General features: G+C 39.3%; 1 protein-coding gene across 2 annotated transcripts in view; it reads right to left on the bottom strand.

The window, feature by feature from the left end:
* EDIL3 (EGF like repeats and discoidin domains 3) overlaps positions 1 to 15,765 on the bottom strand; it is a 460,517-nt gene extending 444,752 nt beyond the window's left edge. The window contains exon 1 of one of the 2 annotated variants that reach the window (XM_084802296.1): positions 15,206 to 15,765. In XM_084802296.1, the coding sequence (XP_084658422.1) occupies positions 15,206 to 15,272 (67 nt within the window). In that variant the 5' untranslated portion in view covers positions 15,273 to 15,765. The remainder of the gene's footprint in view (positions 1 to 15,205) is intronic. The other variant, XM_084802295.1, reaches the window with a different exon arrangement.
* Positions 15,766 to 17,782: the final 2,017 nt, after the last annotated feature.

The following is a 17,782-nucleotide window of genomic DNA, read 5'->3' as shown; positions in this document are numbered from 1 at the left end:
CACTTAACCCATTCCCACTCCTTTCTGTGAGCTGCCCATCTAGAAACACTCTCTAACCTTGGAACCTATTGGCTACATCAGTCTGCGAATCAGATCAGTGTCTCACTCAGCCTGTATCAGAGAATGTTTTCTCACATGGGAGATGAGAATTAATAAAGGGAAGACTTCAACTGGACGAGAGGCCTTAAGTGGTATGTCTTCATCAAACCCCTTTCCTTGGGGTTCAGGGAACTCCGCAGAAGAGGAGGCAGAAGGATTATAAGAAACACAGAAGGTGGAAGACAACAGGGAAATAGTGTCTTACAGACACAACGAGACTAATGCCCATATGAACTCACAGAGAAGCATGCACAGGGTCTCCACATGTCCTAGTTAGCTGGGGTCTGAGAAGGGAAGTGGATGTATCCCCCATTCCTAACCTGGCAGCTATCTCCAAGTGTCAGCCACTGACAAAGAAAAAATCAGTTTTCACCAAAAGAGTCTCACTGGGTGTTCAAGGCATGCTACAGGGCAGGTACATGCCCAACAGTACTAAATGGTCAACAAATAATGAATTGTTTTGTTTTATTTTTAGAGGTTAGATTTTTTTTGTTCTTTTCCTGGTTTGTTTGGGCCTTTTTCTTTATAACCTTACTAATTTTTTTATATACAATGGTTTGGGGACTTATTATTTTGTGTATATGTGTGCGCGCACATGTGTGTGTGTGTGTTTACATGTTTCTTCTGCTTTGTCATTCGTTTCTGTTTACTTTTTAATGCCTATTTATTTTCTAAAAGGCAGAGTAAGGTGGCTTGGAAGTAGATGTGTGGAGAAGACATGGGTATCTGGAAATAGATGAGGGGGAGGAGCCCATGATCAGAACATGTTTCATGAAAAAGTATTTTTAATAAAAAATAAGAGTTGGACACACAAGAAGGAAACTAAGATTGAATTGGGAAGGAGAGAAGGGAGAAAGAGAGACAGGACAGTGTTACATCATTTCTACATAATTTCAGCTTTACAAGATGAATACAGTAATGAAGATGGCGGTGTTTAATAGACATAAAACACACTAAGAGGATGTTCTATGGGATGTGCATTTTATCACCATAAAAAAAAAAGACGCAGAGATCTGTGCGATATACCTAATTTTTTGTCAAATTAAACCATTTATTTAAAAAGTTGTTTAAAGAATGTCAACAAATGCCACCATTAGTTTTCTTGCAATGACCATATAATTGCTATGCAGTCAAAAGTAGTAAAACTTTAAAATAAGTGTAAGAAGTTAATTCTCTTATCCAAATTTTTAAAAACATTTAAAAACTTTCCAAATATTTTTTCTTATCACTTAAAAAAACAAATAATATATTTTTACTCTGTAAGACCTTTCTAGAAAGAAATTTCCTTTTACAACACACAAGCTCAGTGTGTAAGTCACACAATTATTGAAGTCAATGTACATATATACTTTGGGGACCACAGGATCGTTTAAAACAGTAGAACTGTGGTTGCCTAAGGGAGTAGACAGCATGTAGCGGTGGCATCCATATTGCCATTACACAGACAACTAACTCTAAACAGTGTTGTTTCCAGTGTTCTCAGATCCCAGGCAGACACAGCTTCCAGGTGCTCTCTCTTGCTCCCTGCCAGGAACTTTAGGGTTCAGCAGGTGCAAAGGCATGCTGGGAGAAGGAAAAGAAGTGAGGGATGCAGGAAAGTTATTGCTGGTGAAATTTAAGGGATTTATTGTCAGGGCATCGCAATTAGCAGATCAAAGTGATATCTGCAGCATCCACCTGAGGGTTAAAAATGCCCCTAAGGGCTGGAGAGATGGCAACAACCACATGGTGGCTCACAACCATCTATAATGTGATCTGATGCCTCATCTGGCCTGCAGGTGTACATGCAGGCAGAGCACTGTATACATAATAATAAATAAATAATTTTTTTTAAATGCCCCTAAGTGTTCTAATCTTGTTGTACATAATTTTATCAAGCCTTTACTGTGTAATTACATTTGAAATCTCCTATTTTTTCACATACAATCACAACTGATTTGTTCAATTAGGTAAAGAGTGAACATAAATCTTCTTTTGAAAAATGTTCATAATTAGGAACAGAAAGCAAATGACAGCTGAATATTTACTGTTCAGACACTGGATTGAGGACATACACACTTTAAGTAAAATAATGTATTTATTCTGCCTTTTTTAAACTTACAGAACAGAGGAGAAAAAGTACATTAAATGAATTCAAAAATGATTATGTAATGACAATTTTAAGGTATAGAGTATTTGAAAATATTGATAGAGTATGAGGCATGTGTAGGCTTGTGTGTGCACACACATGTGAGTACATGTGTTCATGTGTGTGTGTGTGTGTGTGTGTGTGTGTGTGTGTGTGTGTGTGTCTGTATATATGCCCATTTATTTTATCAGGGTTAGAGCACACTTTCTTTAGGGAAGACAATGTATTATCAATTCTCTGTGACAGTGAAATTTCAACTGAATAATGTTCTGGAAAATAAATATGGCAGACCACTGAACACAGTCAGAAAGAGACATAGAAGCAGATAAAATTATATGCAAATAGAGGCAAATGATGGTTTTAGGATAAGAAGAAAATGAAATAAAAATGTAACAGTAGGAATCTGTACACTATGCTACTATTTACGTGCATGATAAAAAAAAAACCAACAAATCTTCAGGTGACAACCATTGGAAATGAAGGTCAGTACTCCAATATTCATGTCAGGGAGCGCACAGCACAAAAGGGTAGAAAAAAACCCCACAAAAACTAAAACTGTTAAGTAAAATTACTGTGAAGCCAAGTGCATAAGATAAAATCATGTCAAGCGGGCCAATGTCTTACGGCTGTATTATCCATAATGAGGTCACCTCCCAGAAAAATCAAGCAAACAAAGAGTGCATTGCATACTAAAAATTAAGGAAAGAACTCTCGAAATTTTCAGGCAAAGAGATGGAACTAGAAATGATCAAATTCAGTGAGGTAACCAAGACCCAGAATGACTTGCTTGGTATGTAATATACTCACTTATAAACAGATATTAGCGTACTATAATACACAGTACAATGCACAGACCTAAGGAAACTAAACAAGGAAGAACCTAGGGAGAATGCTTAACTCTCATTCAGAAGGTCAAATAGAACAGACAATAGACACCGGAAACAGTTGTAGAGAAGGAACAGGAAGGGAATCTACCATAGAGGTTGTCTGAAAGACTCTTCTACCCAGCAAGAGATCCAAGCAGGTATTGAGACAGGAAGCCAAACTTCAGGGTGGAGAGCAAAGAGTCTTATGGAAGAGTTGGGGAACAGAAGGACCTGGAGAGGTCAGAAGCCTCACAAGGAGACCAATGGAACCAACAAATCCAGCTGGAAGAGGGGTGTGCTACAGAGACTGATGCACCAACCAAGGACCATGCATGGTGAGGACCTAGACCCTCTGCTCAGACGTAGTAGATAGGCAGCACAGTCTCCTTGTGGGTCCCCTAATATGGGGAACATGGACTACATATGACATGGAGTCTGGCCCCCGCATGTTTGATTACTTCTCCCTGGCATGGCAGCCTTCCCAGGTCACCAAGGGAAAGGATACAGGCAGTCAAGATGAGACTTGATAGGCAGAGGTCAGATGTTAGGGGAGAAGGCCTAGGAGAGGGAGGGAGGGTGACAAGAGAGGGGATTACAATCGGAGTGTAAAGCAAACAAATTAAAAAGTACAAATAATATCTAATAAAAAATGAAAGAAAAAAAGAAAGAAAAGAGGTAGATTTCAGCATAGCCTTATTCTGGAGCCCTTGAATAAATTTCTGGCATCACCAAAGAGAAAAGAAAAGAAAAGAAAAAAAAAAAAAAAAGGAAGGCCTGGGAGTAAAGAAATGTCAGTTTGTTAGTACATGCAGAAAATAATTCAAAAAGTAACATTAACATCTTGTTGTTCATGGGTAGCCACTAGCAAATGAAAAATTAGATTTTTTTTCAAGGGAGTCCTCCTGAGGAAACAAACGACTCTTTTTTTCCCCCCTGAGACAGGTTTGTGTAGCCTTGGCTGTCCTGGACTCACTTTGTAGACAAGGCTGGCCTTCAACTCAAAGATCCACCTTTCTCCCTCTGCCTCCTGAGTGCTGGTATTAAAAGCATGTTCTACCACCACCTGGCTGATTTGTTTGTTTTATTTGTATTGTTGTTTTTTTTTATTATTCCTTACATGCTTATTTGATCCATATAGAAAAGTTATAGATTCAGATGAGAAGGAACTAGGAGGAATAGGGGGAGGGGAAACTCTAAGCAGAATGTATTATATGAAAAAAAATATTTTTTCAATAAAAGAAAAGAGTAACTAAGTTTCAAGTTTTTTAAATGAATAATAGTGTTTACTGTTTGACCTAAGCATACAACAATTTTTTTTCCTTTGAATTGGGAAGCTACGTAATTACCTAGGCTATTGGGATGGATTCCAAATAAAACAACTAAGATGATGAAAGCAGTGTCATGAGAGGACCAAGTAAAAGAAAGAAAATATGTCCAACTAGCATGTCAGAGACCAAAGAAAAAACACTGTGGCCTACAAATATTTGAAACATGTAAGTTTGAGGATACAGAAATCTTCCTGTACAACATTAGACCAATTCTTCAAATGGGTAGAAATTATGATAATTGTTTTCCATAATAATCATTTAGACAAATGATCTAAAAAAATGACCAAGGATTAGGGCCACCCATCCTTTAAGGCATTCCTTGTAACCACTAAATGGTGACCTCAAAATATATAGAAACCCATCTTAGCAGCTAGAAAGTGGGTCAGGGAACAACTGCAGAGCTCTTCCTATGCCCCCAGCAGAGCACTAAATTTAGAAAAGATACTTCTGTGGATTTGGGGCGGTCCTTTAGCTACATTACAGTGAACTGGTTCCTGGATGTGTAAGTACATCAGACCTATATTTGATGCTGTTAAACTGCCCTGCTCTCAGTGTACAGTCTTATCTTTCCATGTATATAATCCTTTAGACTCCTGTAAGGTTTAGAAAAGCTGTGTTTAGCCGGGTGCTGGTGGCACAGGCTTTTAATCCCAGCACAGGAGAGGCTACGGCAGGCAGATCGCTGTGAGTTTGAAGCCAGCCTGCTCTACAGAGTCTAGGACAACCAAGGGTGCACAGAGAAACCCTGTCTGGAAAAAACAAAACAAAATAAATAAATAAATAAATAAATAAATAAATAAAATAAAGAAAAGAGAATCTGTATTGTATAAAGAGACAAAATCTGTCTCGTTATGAGATACATCAAGTATTTAGAGTTTATATGGTAGGTCTGTGTGTTAAGAACCATAGTAAGGAGAAATGTCTGGACCAGGCTAATCATCAATTCTCTTTCAAGTGGCTGTGTATTCTTCCATCCTCTCAACTGCCTAACCTTCCTTCTCATATAACTTTTTCTATTGAAGAAGTGATAATTTCCCTCTTATTCTGTGTCATTTCCAGAATATTCTGCCTCCTTCTTTCCTACAAGCCCCTGAGTTGAAACTTAGTCCCTTCCTCTTTACTTCCCATTATGTCTTCCACATCCCCTCATTTTTTCTTTTCTCTTGTCTTTCAACCTTTCTACCATTTCTTTTTTCTTTTTCTCTTTCTTTCTTTTTTCTTTCTTTCATTCTTTTTTTTTGTTTTGTTTTTTTGTTGTTGTTCTTGTTTTTGTTTTTCCAAGACAGGTTTTCTCTGTGTAGCCTTGGCTCCCCTGGACTCACTTTGTAGACCACACAGGCCTCAAAATGACAATGATCCATCTGCCTCCCTAAACTCTTTAAACTTTAAATCTGCCATTTAAACTCAAATATTGTGAAGTCACACACAGAAAAAATTTAAGAAGATAATCTATACATTAGGTAATATAACATCCATTAGTTTTAAATATAACCAAGTTCATCTAGGTTGAAAATGCTTAAAACATATATGTGGTAAATAATAACTCAATTAAACCAGAAAAATCCTGCATGGTGTGCTTTTATGACCTCAGTCTCTGTTTGTTTGTCTCTATTTTCATGTGCCAGGGAAAGAATGATGCCTTAGAATGGTACTGATCTTCCTAAGGCTTTTGTAGTTTTGCTGTTGTTGTTAATAAATAAATAATGTGAATTGTGTCTAGGTGTTGTCTACAGAAGACAGAAGAGGGTATTGGATCCCTGGAAACTGAGTAACAGATTGTATGAACCAAGATAAGAGTACATACTTATGGCAAGTTAAATAATTTCATTAAAGTGGCAATTTAAAAAAAAACTGTGTTGTATTTTAATATCTCTTTGGACTATGTTAGGCAATTGAAATTGCCACAGAAACTATATTCTTACACATTGTGTTCAATAGAACTTGACTCATGTAGAGAGGTGGCAGGATTCTAGAAAATAATCACAAATTTCGTGCTAGAATAAAACTGAATGATTTGGCCAAAAATCTGAATTTCAAACCACTATCCAAGGGTTCCTTTTCTCTCTGCTACACAAAGCATCATTACTAGCAATGTGTACTAAAAACACGTTATTAACCCTTGCTAGCATATTTGTTCATTTCTACACATAGGAAGAACTGTATGGCACCTTTCTACTTTAATTTATTAAACCTTCCTTTAATGTTTAAAATTAGTTAATGTTTCAAATAAATTTCCAAAGTATTAATTCATCTTCCAAAATGATTAGATGCTAAGTGGTGGCTGGGTAAGCTATATGTGCTTTCATGAATAATAAAATATAGAAGACATCTCCCTGATGCAGACTGCATAACTCAATGTCACATAGCCCCATTTGTCAGTTAAGTGGATAGAGTGTTGATTTGATCTAGATTATTTTTGAAATATTTAAAATAAGCTATATTATAATAATTCAAGGAAATAAAAACATCAAATACCCAAGTTAGTCAGATCCAAATTCTATAAAACTATATATATATATATATATATATATATATATATATATATACATATATATACACACATAAAATGGAAGCAGTTTAGCTTCACAATGAAATATTATACTCACAATAACAAGTGTATCTTATTCACTTACCCACCACCAAATCAAAGTATCTGTGATAGAATTAGAGATAGAGAAAATAGTTTTATATCCTTTTTTCATAACTTGTATCCATAACCTGCATTCACTCCTTCCTCGTGGCCTTGTATATTATTTGTTCCCCTTTCTTTATGTTTCCCTGTACATTCTAACTTAGTCACTAGGTGGTCATGGCAGCTATCTTTATATCTACTTTATCATTTATTTGACATTTGTATGGTTGAGTTATATGAATCTAAAAAGATATCTACAATAGTGCAATGTGTAGAATGCATCTACTAGATTTATTTACATTACTCCAAAAAGTTGTCTGAGTAAATGACTACCTTGGTTATAAACACATTTCTGCCATCACTGTGGCACTCGTGCTAAGAAAAATCAGGAAAAGTAAGAAATAAGATTGACTCAAAAATCATTGGTTTTTCTAGAAAAAATTTAGGCACAAAGAACATCAGAACTTTGTATCTAATAAAGGAATCTGTTGTTAGTAGTCATTTCTTTTACCTAAAGATTTATAACATACATAAAAAGCCATTCATAATCTTTAAGTGATTTAATCGTATATTTAAATCAGGGCTCCCTTTGCCAGAGGGTTAAAAGGCACGTTCATAGTAGTTTCATCCTAAAACACAGGAATTGTTATTTGGATAAAGAAAGTAACATAAGCTTTTAAAGTTTTTATAACTGTCTTTGATATTTTATGCATGTATATTTGTGTGTATATGCATCACATGTCTATGTATGTATGTTTGTATGCATTTATATGAAGACACTGCTTTTTAAAATAAACTTATGAGGGTGGAGACATAATTGGCTTGGCAGGTAAGAGCCCTTGCTGCAACTGCAGAGGATCCAGGTTCAGTTCCTAGACCTCATGCGATGGCTCAGTCTTCTGTAACTAACTCATTTCTAGAGGATCTAACAACAACTCTTCTGGCCTCTGTGAGCACAAAACAACACAGAATTTATTTACATACATGTAGAAAAAGTATACATGCACATAAAATAAAAATATACAAACTTAAACTACTAATAAGAATAACCAAATGTACTTTTTAAAAACAGTGATGTGGGTATGGTTGAGAGTGATATCTCCATGCAATTAAGAGAATACTAAGGACCCAATTTTGGTATTTTTGTTACTATTATTCTATTTTTTCACCTATAATATGCCAATTCATGGAGGTAAAAATAACATCAATGTGAAATGATAATTTGGAATATAAATATTAAAGCATCTAAACAGTGAGAGAAAACATTCTAAGAAAGTTGAAGCTTATAATATATTAGATAAGTTATGGAAATGAATAATCTATTGGTATAGAATAATATATATAATTTATACAGGGAAAATCATGTTATTAAACTTAGAGCAATGTGTGTTGGGATAAAATTATCATATATGTGTGACAGACATACTTAAACTAGGGAAATGATCATTTATTACAAAAGAGATTGATCTACTTATTTTTTAAAAAATATTCTCCAATACACTATTTCTACTTGACTTTCCTGGATTTTCTTGCTCACATGTCAGGAGCCCACTTTACTACGGCCGACCTCATAATCCCCAGTATGAGCAAAATCTAAACAGTCACAGCCAGCTCAGTCCAGGAAGGGACTTAAAAGATTATTTTTCACTCTAAAAATAAACCACTTTGTCAAATGCGAAGCGGAAACCTTAAGGACTGCAGAGTAGCCTAACCTCATTTAAAGATTGCCTTCGACCTAAGCGCATCACCTTGGAGGCAGAGATTAAGCCTTGGCCGTGCTGTCCTACTTATGAATAAGTAAGTAATCCATCGCCTTGATACAGATCTGTTATGGGGAAGAGGAACAGTGAAGGAAGTCAGTCTTTCTGTGTCAGTAACAGTCTCATTCTGAAGCGCTTTAGTGAGTAAGAGCCTTCACTGATATCCTTGAGGTTAAATCCTCTCTGCTTACTGATGCACAGGAAATCTCTGTTGGACAAAACCGACACTGTCACTATCACTGTATTAACATGTATCTAAACAGAAAGCAGGAGTATATTGCCTTGTAAAATGTTGCCCAGTAGTTGTAGGCCACAACATCTTCATTCTGAGCCTGACTCCTTTCCTATAAAATGAAATTGTTTTACATCACCATTTGATTTTTCTAGGGAAATTTTTACAAAACATTTTTCTAGGACAGAGTAGGAAAAATACAATGGCAAACAAATGCATTTCTCATATTTTTTAAAACTTTCTCACAATGAAGCAGATTTCCAAGCCTAAGCATGATGAACAAAATATGTTATTTTTAGCATATACAAATATTTCAATGTTTTTGTAACCACAAAGGGTGATCATACTACATTTAGGTTTTATCTAGATGCATGAAATATACTTGCATCGATTAATGTAATAAACTGTCACAGGTTGATGCCTTTAAGCTATGCCTTCCACTCACCATCTAACCAAATTTTCCTGGTATGTTTGTTTGCTTGTTTGTTTACGTCATAGACTATAACAGTCTTATCTGTACTTCCCCAGTTTTTTTTTTTATTTAACAGTTGGCATATTTTATTGCTTAAAATGAGCCTGACCTATCACTTCATGTTTTTCATTTTTTGGATGTAGTTTAAAGCCAGCCAGACAATTGGAAAGTCAAGATAACTGGATTTTTAAACCATAATTTAGAATCTAAATTCCAAATGTAACTTCTGTGATAGGTGGCCAAAAGTTTTCCCACTCTTTCCTCTGTGCCCATGCTCATCTGCGTGTCCTCCTCCCCCAGATGAGAGCAGGAGGCCAGGCAAGTCTCAGTGCTAGGAGCATCCATGTAACAGCCCAGTTGATAGTTTCAGGCAGGACATTGTGATCAAAGTGAGCAATAAAAGCCTTGACTTGTTCTTTAGTTCATATTCATCCTAATTGCCTTTCACTGTTTTAAATCCCAGGGACTGGGAAATGGGACATTATGTTCTCCTTTTTCTCTTTCCTCTTTCCAAGAAAAAAATATATAAATTCACAGTGTTTTGTAAATTTGCAGTCATTTAATAATGATGATAGAATGTCAAATTGATTTTATCCTGGATGTGATTTCCTAGTTACTACCCACCAAAGAAGTGTGTGTGGGGGAGGGGGGGAGAAAATAGTGAAATGGGAGAGACAGAATGGAAGGTTTCTTTTTTTAATTTTAAGAAACTTTAACACAGAAGGAATGCCACAGAAAATCGGCCATTTAGCATGTCAATGGCCACATAAAAACTTGAGATAACTCACAGGAAGAATAAAATGGTGAATTGGTAATACAGATTTAAGGGCTATATCAAGCCAAAAGGGGACAAAAGTTTGCTAATGGCAAATCACAAAATGATTTTGATTACCTTATAAATACATTAATAACTTCCCAAAATGGGTAAGACAAAATTAATCTAGGATGCATTTAGTCCCTTCTGGCCATGGGATTTATATTAGTTAGAAACGTGTAAGATCTACAAAAGCTTTATTATAGGAAAAGACATAAGTACTCATGATTTTCCACACAACAGATATCTACAAAGATACAACTGAATGTGTAAATTAGTATAACAGAATGCATAAGTACTTAGAGACCGTATGGAGAAGAAGCTTAGAAATCATGCTAGAAATGCTCGTAATAATTGTTTGGCCATAACTACATCCACATTCTATGTCTATTTTCTTGAAAAGCACTAACAAACACCTTTAAAAAAATTAATGGGTTCCCCCAAAATGTGTGGTTATTATTCGTGGCACCTGTGTCTCAGGGTTAAAAGTCTACCATTAAAGCTAAAAGTTCTGACAAATGTACCCCTTCTGACTTCAGGGACTGATGAGAATTATCACTAGTGTCATAGGCAGTAGAGGGTATTTTGTGTAGATTTGGAGACTAAGGTTTCTTGTTTACCTCTCTTGAATCTCTCAAAAATCTTTGGAATATCTCCACTGATTATTCTGACACCTGCTGGTGAGGGCACAGTGGATTCTAGTGTTTTCCTACAACTCTCCGGAACCATGGGTTTTTATACACATATTCAGGAACAACGAAGTGGTGATTCTGGCATCCATAGTAACCATTTTAATAGTAAAACATTTCAATAATTACTCCACTTCACATCACCAGTCATTTAATTTTGTTCATGAATGTATTTACTTTGATTAGGAAAACTACCACTGTCATTTCATAGGCTGTGATGAAACACAAGCCAAGAAGAAATATGTTGGGCATTTTTCCTAAAAAATCATAGTCAAGAACTCAATAATAGCATGACTTGTTTTGTAGCTTGTCATAAATGTACCAAAATTTAAATTATTTAGCTAATTAGAAACAGTAAATTAATCAGCTATGAAAGAAGTTTTACTATTAATTTGGATGCTTCATATTCTTCACGTTCTATCCTTTTACATTTTCTTAGTTTTTGATATTTTAATACAACCACATACTTTCCCCTTTTCCTTTCCTCCTTCTAGATCTTTCTATATACCCTTCCACTCACAATTAGCTTCTGGCTTGACTGAGCTCAGAAGCCTTTACAATTTGTTTTGCTTGGCTTTGGCAAGGATGAGATATCATAAATCATACTCCAAGCTATGACGCCTGCAAGTGGCCGCAGTAAACAATATCAGCAACACTTTCTTAGGCTTTAGAGAACTCCACAGGCTTCAAAACATGCACACGTGATGGCATATACAGTATATACCATTATTAGCATCCATTTAAAAGATGAGACGTCTCAAATATACGTTGTCCAATTGACAATGTTACCATAATAACTAGTAAGGAAATTTAAGAGGTTTGAGTAATTTAGACACCAAGACCTATTAAGTATGTTTTGTAGTGGTGTTGAGTATCCATTCTCTTTTTTTTTGTAGTGATGTATATTTTATCCCTCTATATTGCTTGTTTTTTTTTTTATCATTAGTAAAAAATCATAACCTAAAGAAGTGGATCAATTTTGTTAAAATGCTCATTAAGTATACTAGATACTAATGTTACATGGACACTAAGCTTCAAGTATTTAATAAAAATACAAGCATTTTAAGTTAAGAAAGTACAGTCAATTTCATTTCACTTCCCCATTTTTACTGTTAATATTTATGCCGAATCATAAATCTCTAGACAAAATACACTTCAATGTTAAGGAAACATTTTTAAAAAAGAATGAGAACTTTCTTGGCACCATAGGAAAAGCTGTGTTGCATCATGCTGCTGCTTGTCACAGCACCGACTTTACATTGGTTTCAAACTCTCAAAGCAGGGTACTTTATGTCCACTCAACTACTACCATTGATATAGTATTTTAAAATTAGTTTAAAATGTTTCACCTTGAATCTGATATTAGCACTTATTCCTTAAACTATAAAGTTAATGGGCATGCAAATTAGGCAATGAATACGCAAAAGTGCAATAATAAAATCCCCATAGAAACCTGTTATTTCAGCTTAAACTTCACTATGTAATCACTGAAGCGTGGTGTCATCTGGAGTGAGATTCTTCAGGTATTAATTTCTTCTCTTGTAGAATTAACTAAGATCACTATTGATTAAAAGATTGGAATGCAAATGCCAATGATTCATAGCATTTAGGGCACATCTAGACTTTTTTTTTTTTTTTTTAGATAGTGCCGTTTGCCTAAAGACTCCAGGCACAAACTGCAGGCACAGGGACAGATTGCATAAGATGTCACGTGGTTGCTGCAACTGTATGCATGTTATTGGATTTTTTAAAGCAATAATCAATGATGAATAATTTAGGAGTTAATAAAATATTCAATCTGACTGATCCATTGGTTTAATTTTAAAATAAGGACGACCAATAAAAAGAGTTACCTATCATTATCAAATTCCAGGCATGAGTGCCTCTAAACTGGAATCCACACAAAGGGAAAAACACTAATTCCTCTCCGACATTTGATAAATTATAGATACACCATGGGGGAAGGGTAAGAAAGAAGCTGAGCACAATTCCATGTTAACACTAGCTGCAGTAAGTTTTCCCAAAGTTTAATTGTTTATACCATCAGGCGAGCTCAGCTCTGCTTCCCACAGATGTCCGGGAGAAGACAGTAGAAAAGAGCAAGTTTAACAGAAAGCACTAAAGCAAAAGGATCCTTTTCTTTCCCAGAGCCTCCCTCTCTCTCCACCCACAGGGTGGCTTACAAAGGATGAATCTGCTGAAGAATGGAGAGGGAACAGGCTTCCTGAGCTTTGTCTAGAGGACCACATTGGGAAGCCCAGGCAACATCTCCAAGGTCCACCTAACTAGTGGCATAAACTGTGCCCTCAGCGTGGGCATCTTCAAGAGCTCAGGACAGCTGCAATCTGTCGCGCCCAGGCTCCAGCACCTAGAAGCCTTCTGGCAAGTGCAGTCACTCATTAGACCCTCTGGTATTCCAGTCACCTTTGATAAGGGTCAGATAGCGGCAGAGGTACCTTGTAGGTGCTTGTGAGTGTGCCCGTGAGAGTGGTGTGTGTGTGTGTATGTGTGTGTGTGTGTGTGTGTGTGTGTGTGTGTGTGTGTGTGTGTGTGTGTGTGTTCCTATATGGGGTGGGAACGGAGGCGGAGATAGAAGGAGAGGGGAGTGCCTGCAGTTCCCCAGCTAAGGAAGGAAAGTGCAGAAGGAATCCAGACAAGAAATAAAGGATGTAGGAAGTACCAGCTTTTGGGGGAAACCTATCTTTCCCTTACGAGGGGAGACTAGGCGACCTGCTCCATATGCTAACCTTCACTAGAGTGGCTGCCTTTGCGAGGTAACTATTAGAGCAGTTTTGGAAAACAGAATCAAGCCTGAGCCCCGCACTCACGCCTCCACACCCGGGCGGGGGGTGGGGGAGGTAGGAGGAAGCCACATTCTAGGGAGCTGAGAAGACCTGAAACTAGCCACTACCTTGAGTCTGGAAGAGATGGTAGCATAGTCCCCTAAGAGCTGATCCTCTAAAGCACATAGGTGGTGCATGTGTGCAGCGTAGAGTACCGAGGCAATGTCTAGTCTAATCTCAAACGGATTCGAGCCAAGGCGTTTTTTTTTTTAAATTCCAAATACTTCTAGAGCCACTGCGTTGTAAATCCTTGAGGCTTATTCAAGCCCTCCACTTACAACTGCCCCTATAGGATTGTATTGTGTATAATCTCCCAGAAGGGCCGCGTGTCTCCATAAAAGAAAATAGCCACCCAATATCTTGGAACCCCTTGTCTATCTTAGGGTCCCTGGCTCTAATTCAGTACCTCCTGGTATACAGAGAAAGGTTCCTACCAGATTTTATATTGACAAAGCCTAATCTCCCAGAGAACCCGAAAGTCACCTAAACAACTCGGCTGGAGACTCACTGGAGTCGTGCGTTTTATTTTAAATGTCGTTTTGTTTGGTTGGCTCGCTTCCTATTTACATGCAAACCTTGAAAGGCACTAGGAGACCAGGCTGACAACTTTTCGGATCCTGGGCCAGGGGCGCTTGAAGGTTGGCTTGCACCTCACAGCTGTCTATTACTAAGAGTTACGGTCTTACCCAGAGGGAGTGCACAGCAATGCTCAGGGCCCCCTGGGGGTTAGAAGAGAGGGGAGTTGTTGAGTTGTTGTAATTGAAGTCACGAGCCCTGGAGGAAGGGGCGCGGGGGGGGGGGGGGAGAAAGCGAGCGACTTAGACCTCTGTCTATCTCACTAGCAACACAAACTCTTAACATCGGGTCCAGGTTGGGAGACCCCTTAGCCCCCCGCCCTGCGCCAGTGCACCGCATCCAGCTTACCGCCCTGCGGTTACCCAGGCTGTTAGAGCCACCAACTACATGACGGCCCCGCACACTCACTTAGCTCTGCCAAGTCTTTATCACAGCTCTATCCACAGCCCTCGGCCAGCAATATACACATTTGTTAGCCAGGGGTCGCCTAGGGAATCTGTGGCAAACGGAGCACAGGAAGAACAACCCTCTCACACCCCTCATCTCTACCTTCTTGTTTTCTAGATCACAACCTTCCCTAGCTCAGCCTGGGGCACTCCACTCGGACTTTGCTAGCACTTTCTCGGGGTTTCCAGGGCGCATCGCCTCCTCAGTGGCGCTCCTCACGCCAGGCACGCACCGAAGACCCACTGTGGCCCCTTGAGCAACGTTTCAAAGATGCTCCCAGCCGGTCCCTCATCAAGCGACCCCTACCCAGCCACCTCACCTTTGCCGAACTGGGGCACACCGAGGCTGAGTCCAAGCAAAAGCCAGGCTGCTACCAATCGCTTCATGATTTCTTCTCACAGACGTGACCCCAGCTGGTCCGGGGTCGTAGCGGAGGTTGCTGAAGGCTAGGTAGCCCTGCAGGACAGCAGTAGACCCCGCCCTGCCAGAGATTCAAGAGAACGTCTTTCTCCCGCAGCGCTTTCTCAAACAAATTCTTGGGGAAGGCGATAAAGAGTGATAGCCCGAGAGAAAGGGTGCCCACCCTCCCCTGCTTCGAAGGGGTGCGCGGAGGTGGGTGCGCTCGAGGGCGGCCGGGGCTCAGCCGGCGCTGCGGGTGGGTCCTGGCTGAGGCGCAGCGGGCGGAGCGCGGGCTCCCTCAGGTTCCGGGCTCCCCGACTTCCGTGCGCGCACGGCGGGCGAAGCGACCAGCGGCGACTCTGCCTCACGCTGCTGCCGCCGCGGCTGCGGGGCTTCTGACTTGGAGAACAATGAAGCGTGAGCTGGAGGGGAGCGAGCCTGAGGCCAAGAGCGCACTGTGTACAAACAGTGGCGGCGCGCGTGTGAGGCTGAGCCTTGCAAGCTGGCTTTGGGCTCCCCTGGCGCCCGCCCCCCTGCCCTCCCTCTTCTCTTTTTATTGCTTCTTCCAATCTCTCTCTCTCTCTCTCTCTCTCTCTCTCTCTCTCTCTCTCTCTCTCTCTCTCTCTCTCTTCTCTCTCCCCACCTCCCTTTCTTTCCCCCTCCTCCTCTCTCTCTCCCGCCCTGCCTCCCCCAGCCTTAGAAGATTGCTCCTTCAGGAAGATAAAGGAGGGAGACTGACACACAGCCACACCCTGATACCTGACACTGTCTGTTAAGTTCCTATACAGCTAGAACCTTCTCTACACAGGATGGAAACGCTAGGGTTAAGGGAATAGGATTGATATCTGAAAGTGTTGTTCCCAGGGTTGGTTTTGTAGTCTACTAAGCAAAGGGGTCCCCTGAACTACAGCACAAGAAGTTAAAAGGTTTCACAAAGTGGCTCTTGGAGCCTCAAGCTTGGTGAGAGTCAACACTGCTAAAAGGAGTGCTCCGATTTCTCAGGAGTCACGATTTAGTCAGCAGCCAGACTCTAAACAGGCAGGGCAGGCTACTGCTCTGTTTTTCTGTCTGCAAATCAGTTTGCTCCGGGCTGAAGAGGAAGGTTGTGGGCTCATCTGCTCCCAGTGGGAAAAAAGGCAAAAGCAAGTAGGAGGCATGTAAGCGGGACATCTGTTTCACATGAGAAAAGAGGAGTTTGGGGGACATTGTAGAAGAACAGAGGAAAAGAGCAGATTCTTGAAACATCACTCAGGTGGATCAAATTTCGCTGCTCCCCACCAAAAACGAAAATAAATAGGCTTCTTTTGCACTGAAAGTGATTGGACCAAAAACACAGCCTCTGGCTTACAATTGTGCTTTCTCCTCTGTTTTTCAGTTAGAATGATTGCTTACTGTAGATTCAATTCCTGCAGTAGCAAGTCCCAAAATGAAACAGGATTCTTTGCCCTTCCCCAATCCCCATTAGAGAGGGAGGTGGGAGGACATAAACACACGCATAGAGAAACTGGCGAAAAGCAGTCAGTCTACAAGATTAGATACTGAAAGGCAACAGCCATGAAACACTCTCTTCATTTTCTTCCTCAAGTCCTTGGAACTTCAATTTCTACCATCTTTCTGATGTTTGGAGTGAAATCAAGGTTGGAAAGACATGGGAAAAAAATTGCAAACTAAAACCAGAAGGCAGCTAGGGAGGAATAATGTGTATTATGAGCAAAACATTAACACCCAAAGCCATGTTTCTCATGTTGGGTACAAGGGTGGCAATACAGGTTTAAACAGTTGTCCTGCCTAGGGGAAGGGAAGAAGATGTGCTTATCTGCTTAAGGCCATCCTTTGGAACAGGAGAGTACTGCTCAGAGTTGTAAGCCCATTCTAACCAATCACAGTGCTACTTCCTTGTACATCACTATAATTTAACCCTGAAAGTGCACTCATGCTATGGCATGAGCTTTACAGGGGACTTGTCTAACTTGTGAAATGCCATCACTTTCAAGGGATTCTTCCTAAAGGATTATGGCAAATCCTAAAATGCAGAACCTGCTCCTGCTCTGAGTGGTGAGATAGGCATTGGGAGACAATGGGATAAAGATTGTGTTTGCTTTCTTTACGCATTGTCTCCACTTTACTAATAATAAATAACATTAAGAAGCATGGCTAAATGTTAACAATTTTGGCAAAATGTAGGCCATTAAGCATTTTCCTTTTAAAAGTGGGCTTTGTTGTTGTTGTTTTATATTTAAGTAGGTATAAAGCCATGTCAAAATGCACAGTCTATGGCCAAACAAGCAGAGTGATGACCATAAAGGTCACTCTTTATTAACAGTTGTGCTACCCTTCAAAGGTGTTGCCAACTCACTATGCCAGCCTCCTTAAGTCCTATTTTCCATGAGAAGGAGATCTATAGTCTTAAACAGAGCTGTGCTTGAAGGGCTGTCATTTCTTTCTTCTTGCTTATTGATAATGGCCATCTACAGATAAGCCTTTCATTTTGAGATTT

This window comes from Acomys minous (assembly GCF_964271855.1).
Source record: "Acomys minous genome assembly, chromosome: 11".
NCBI lineage: Eukaryota > Metazoa > Chordata > Mammalia > Rodentia > Muridae > Acomys > Acomys minous.
Note: the sequence above shows the minus strand (reverse complement) of the source record. Positions and strands in the feature narration are given on the sequence as shown.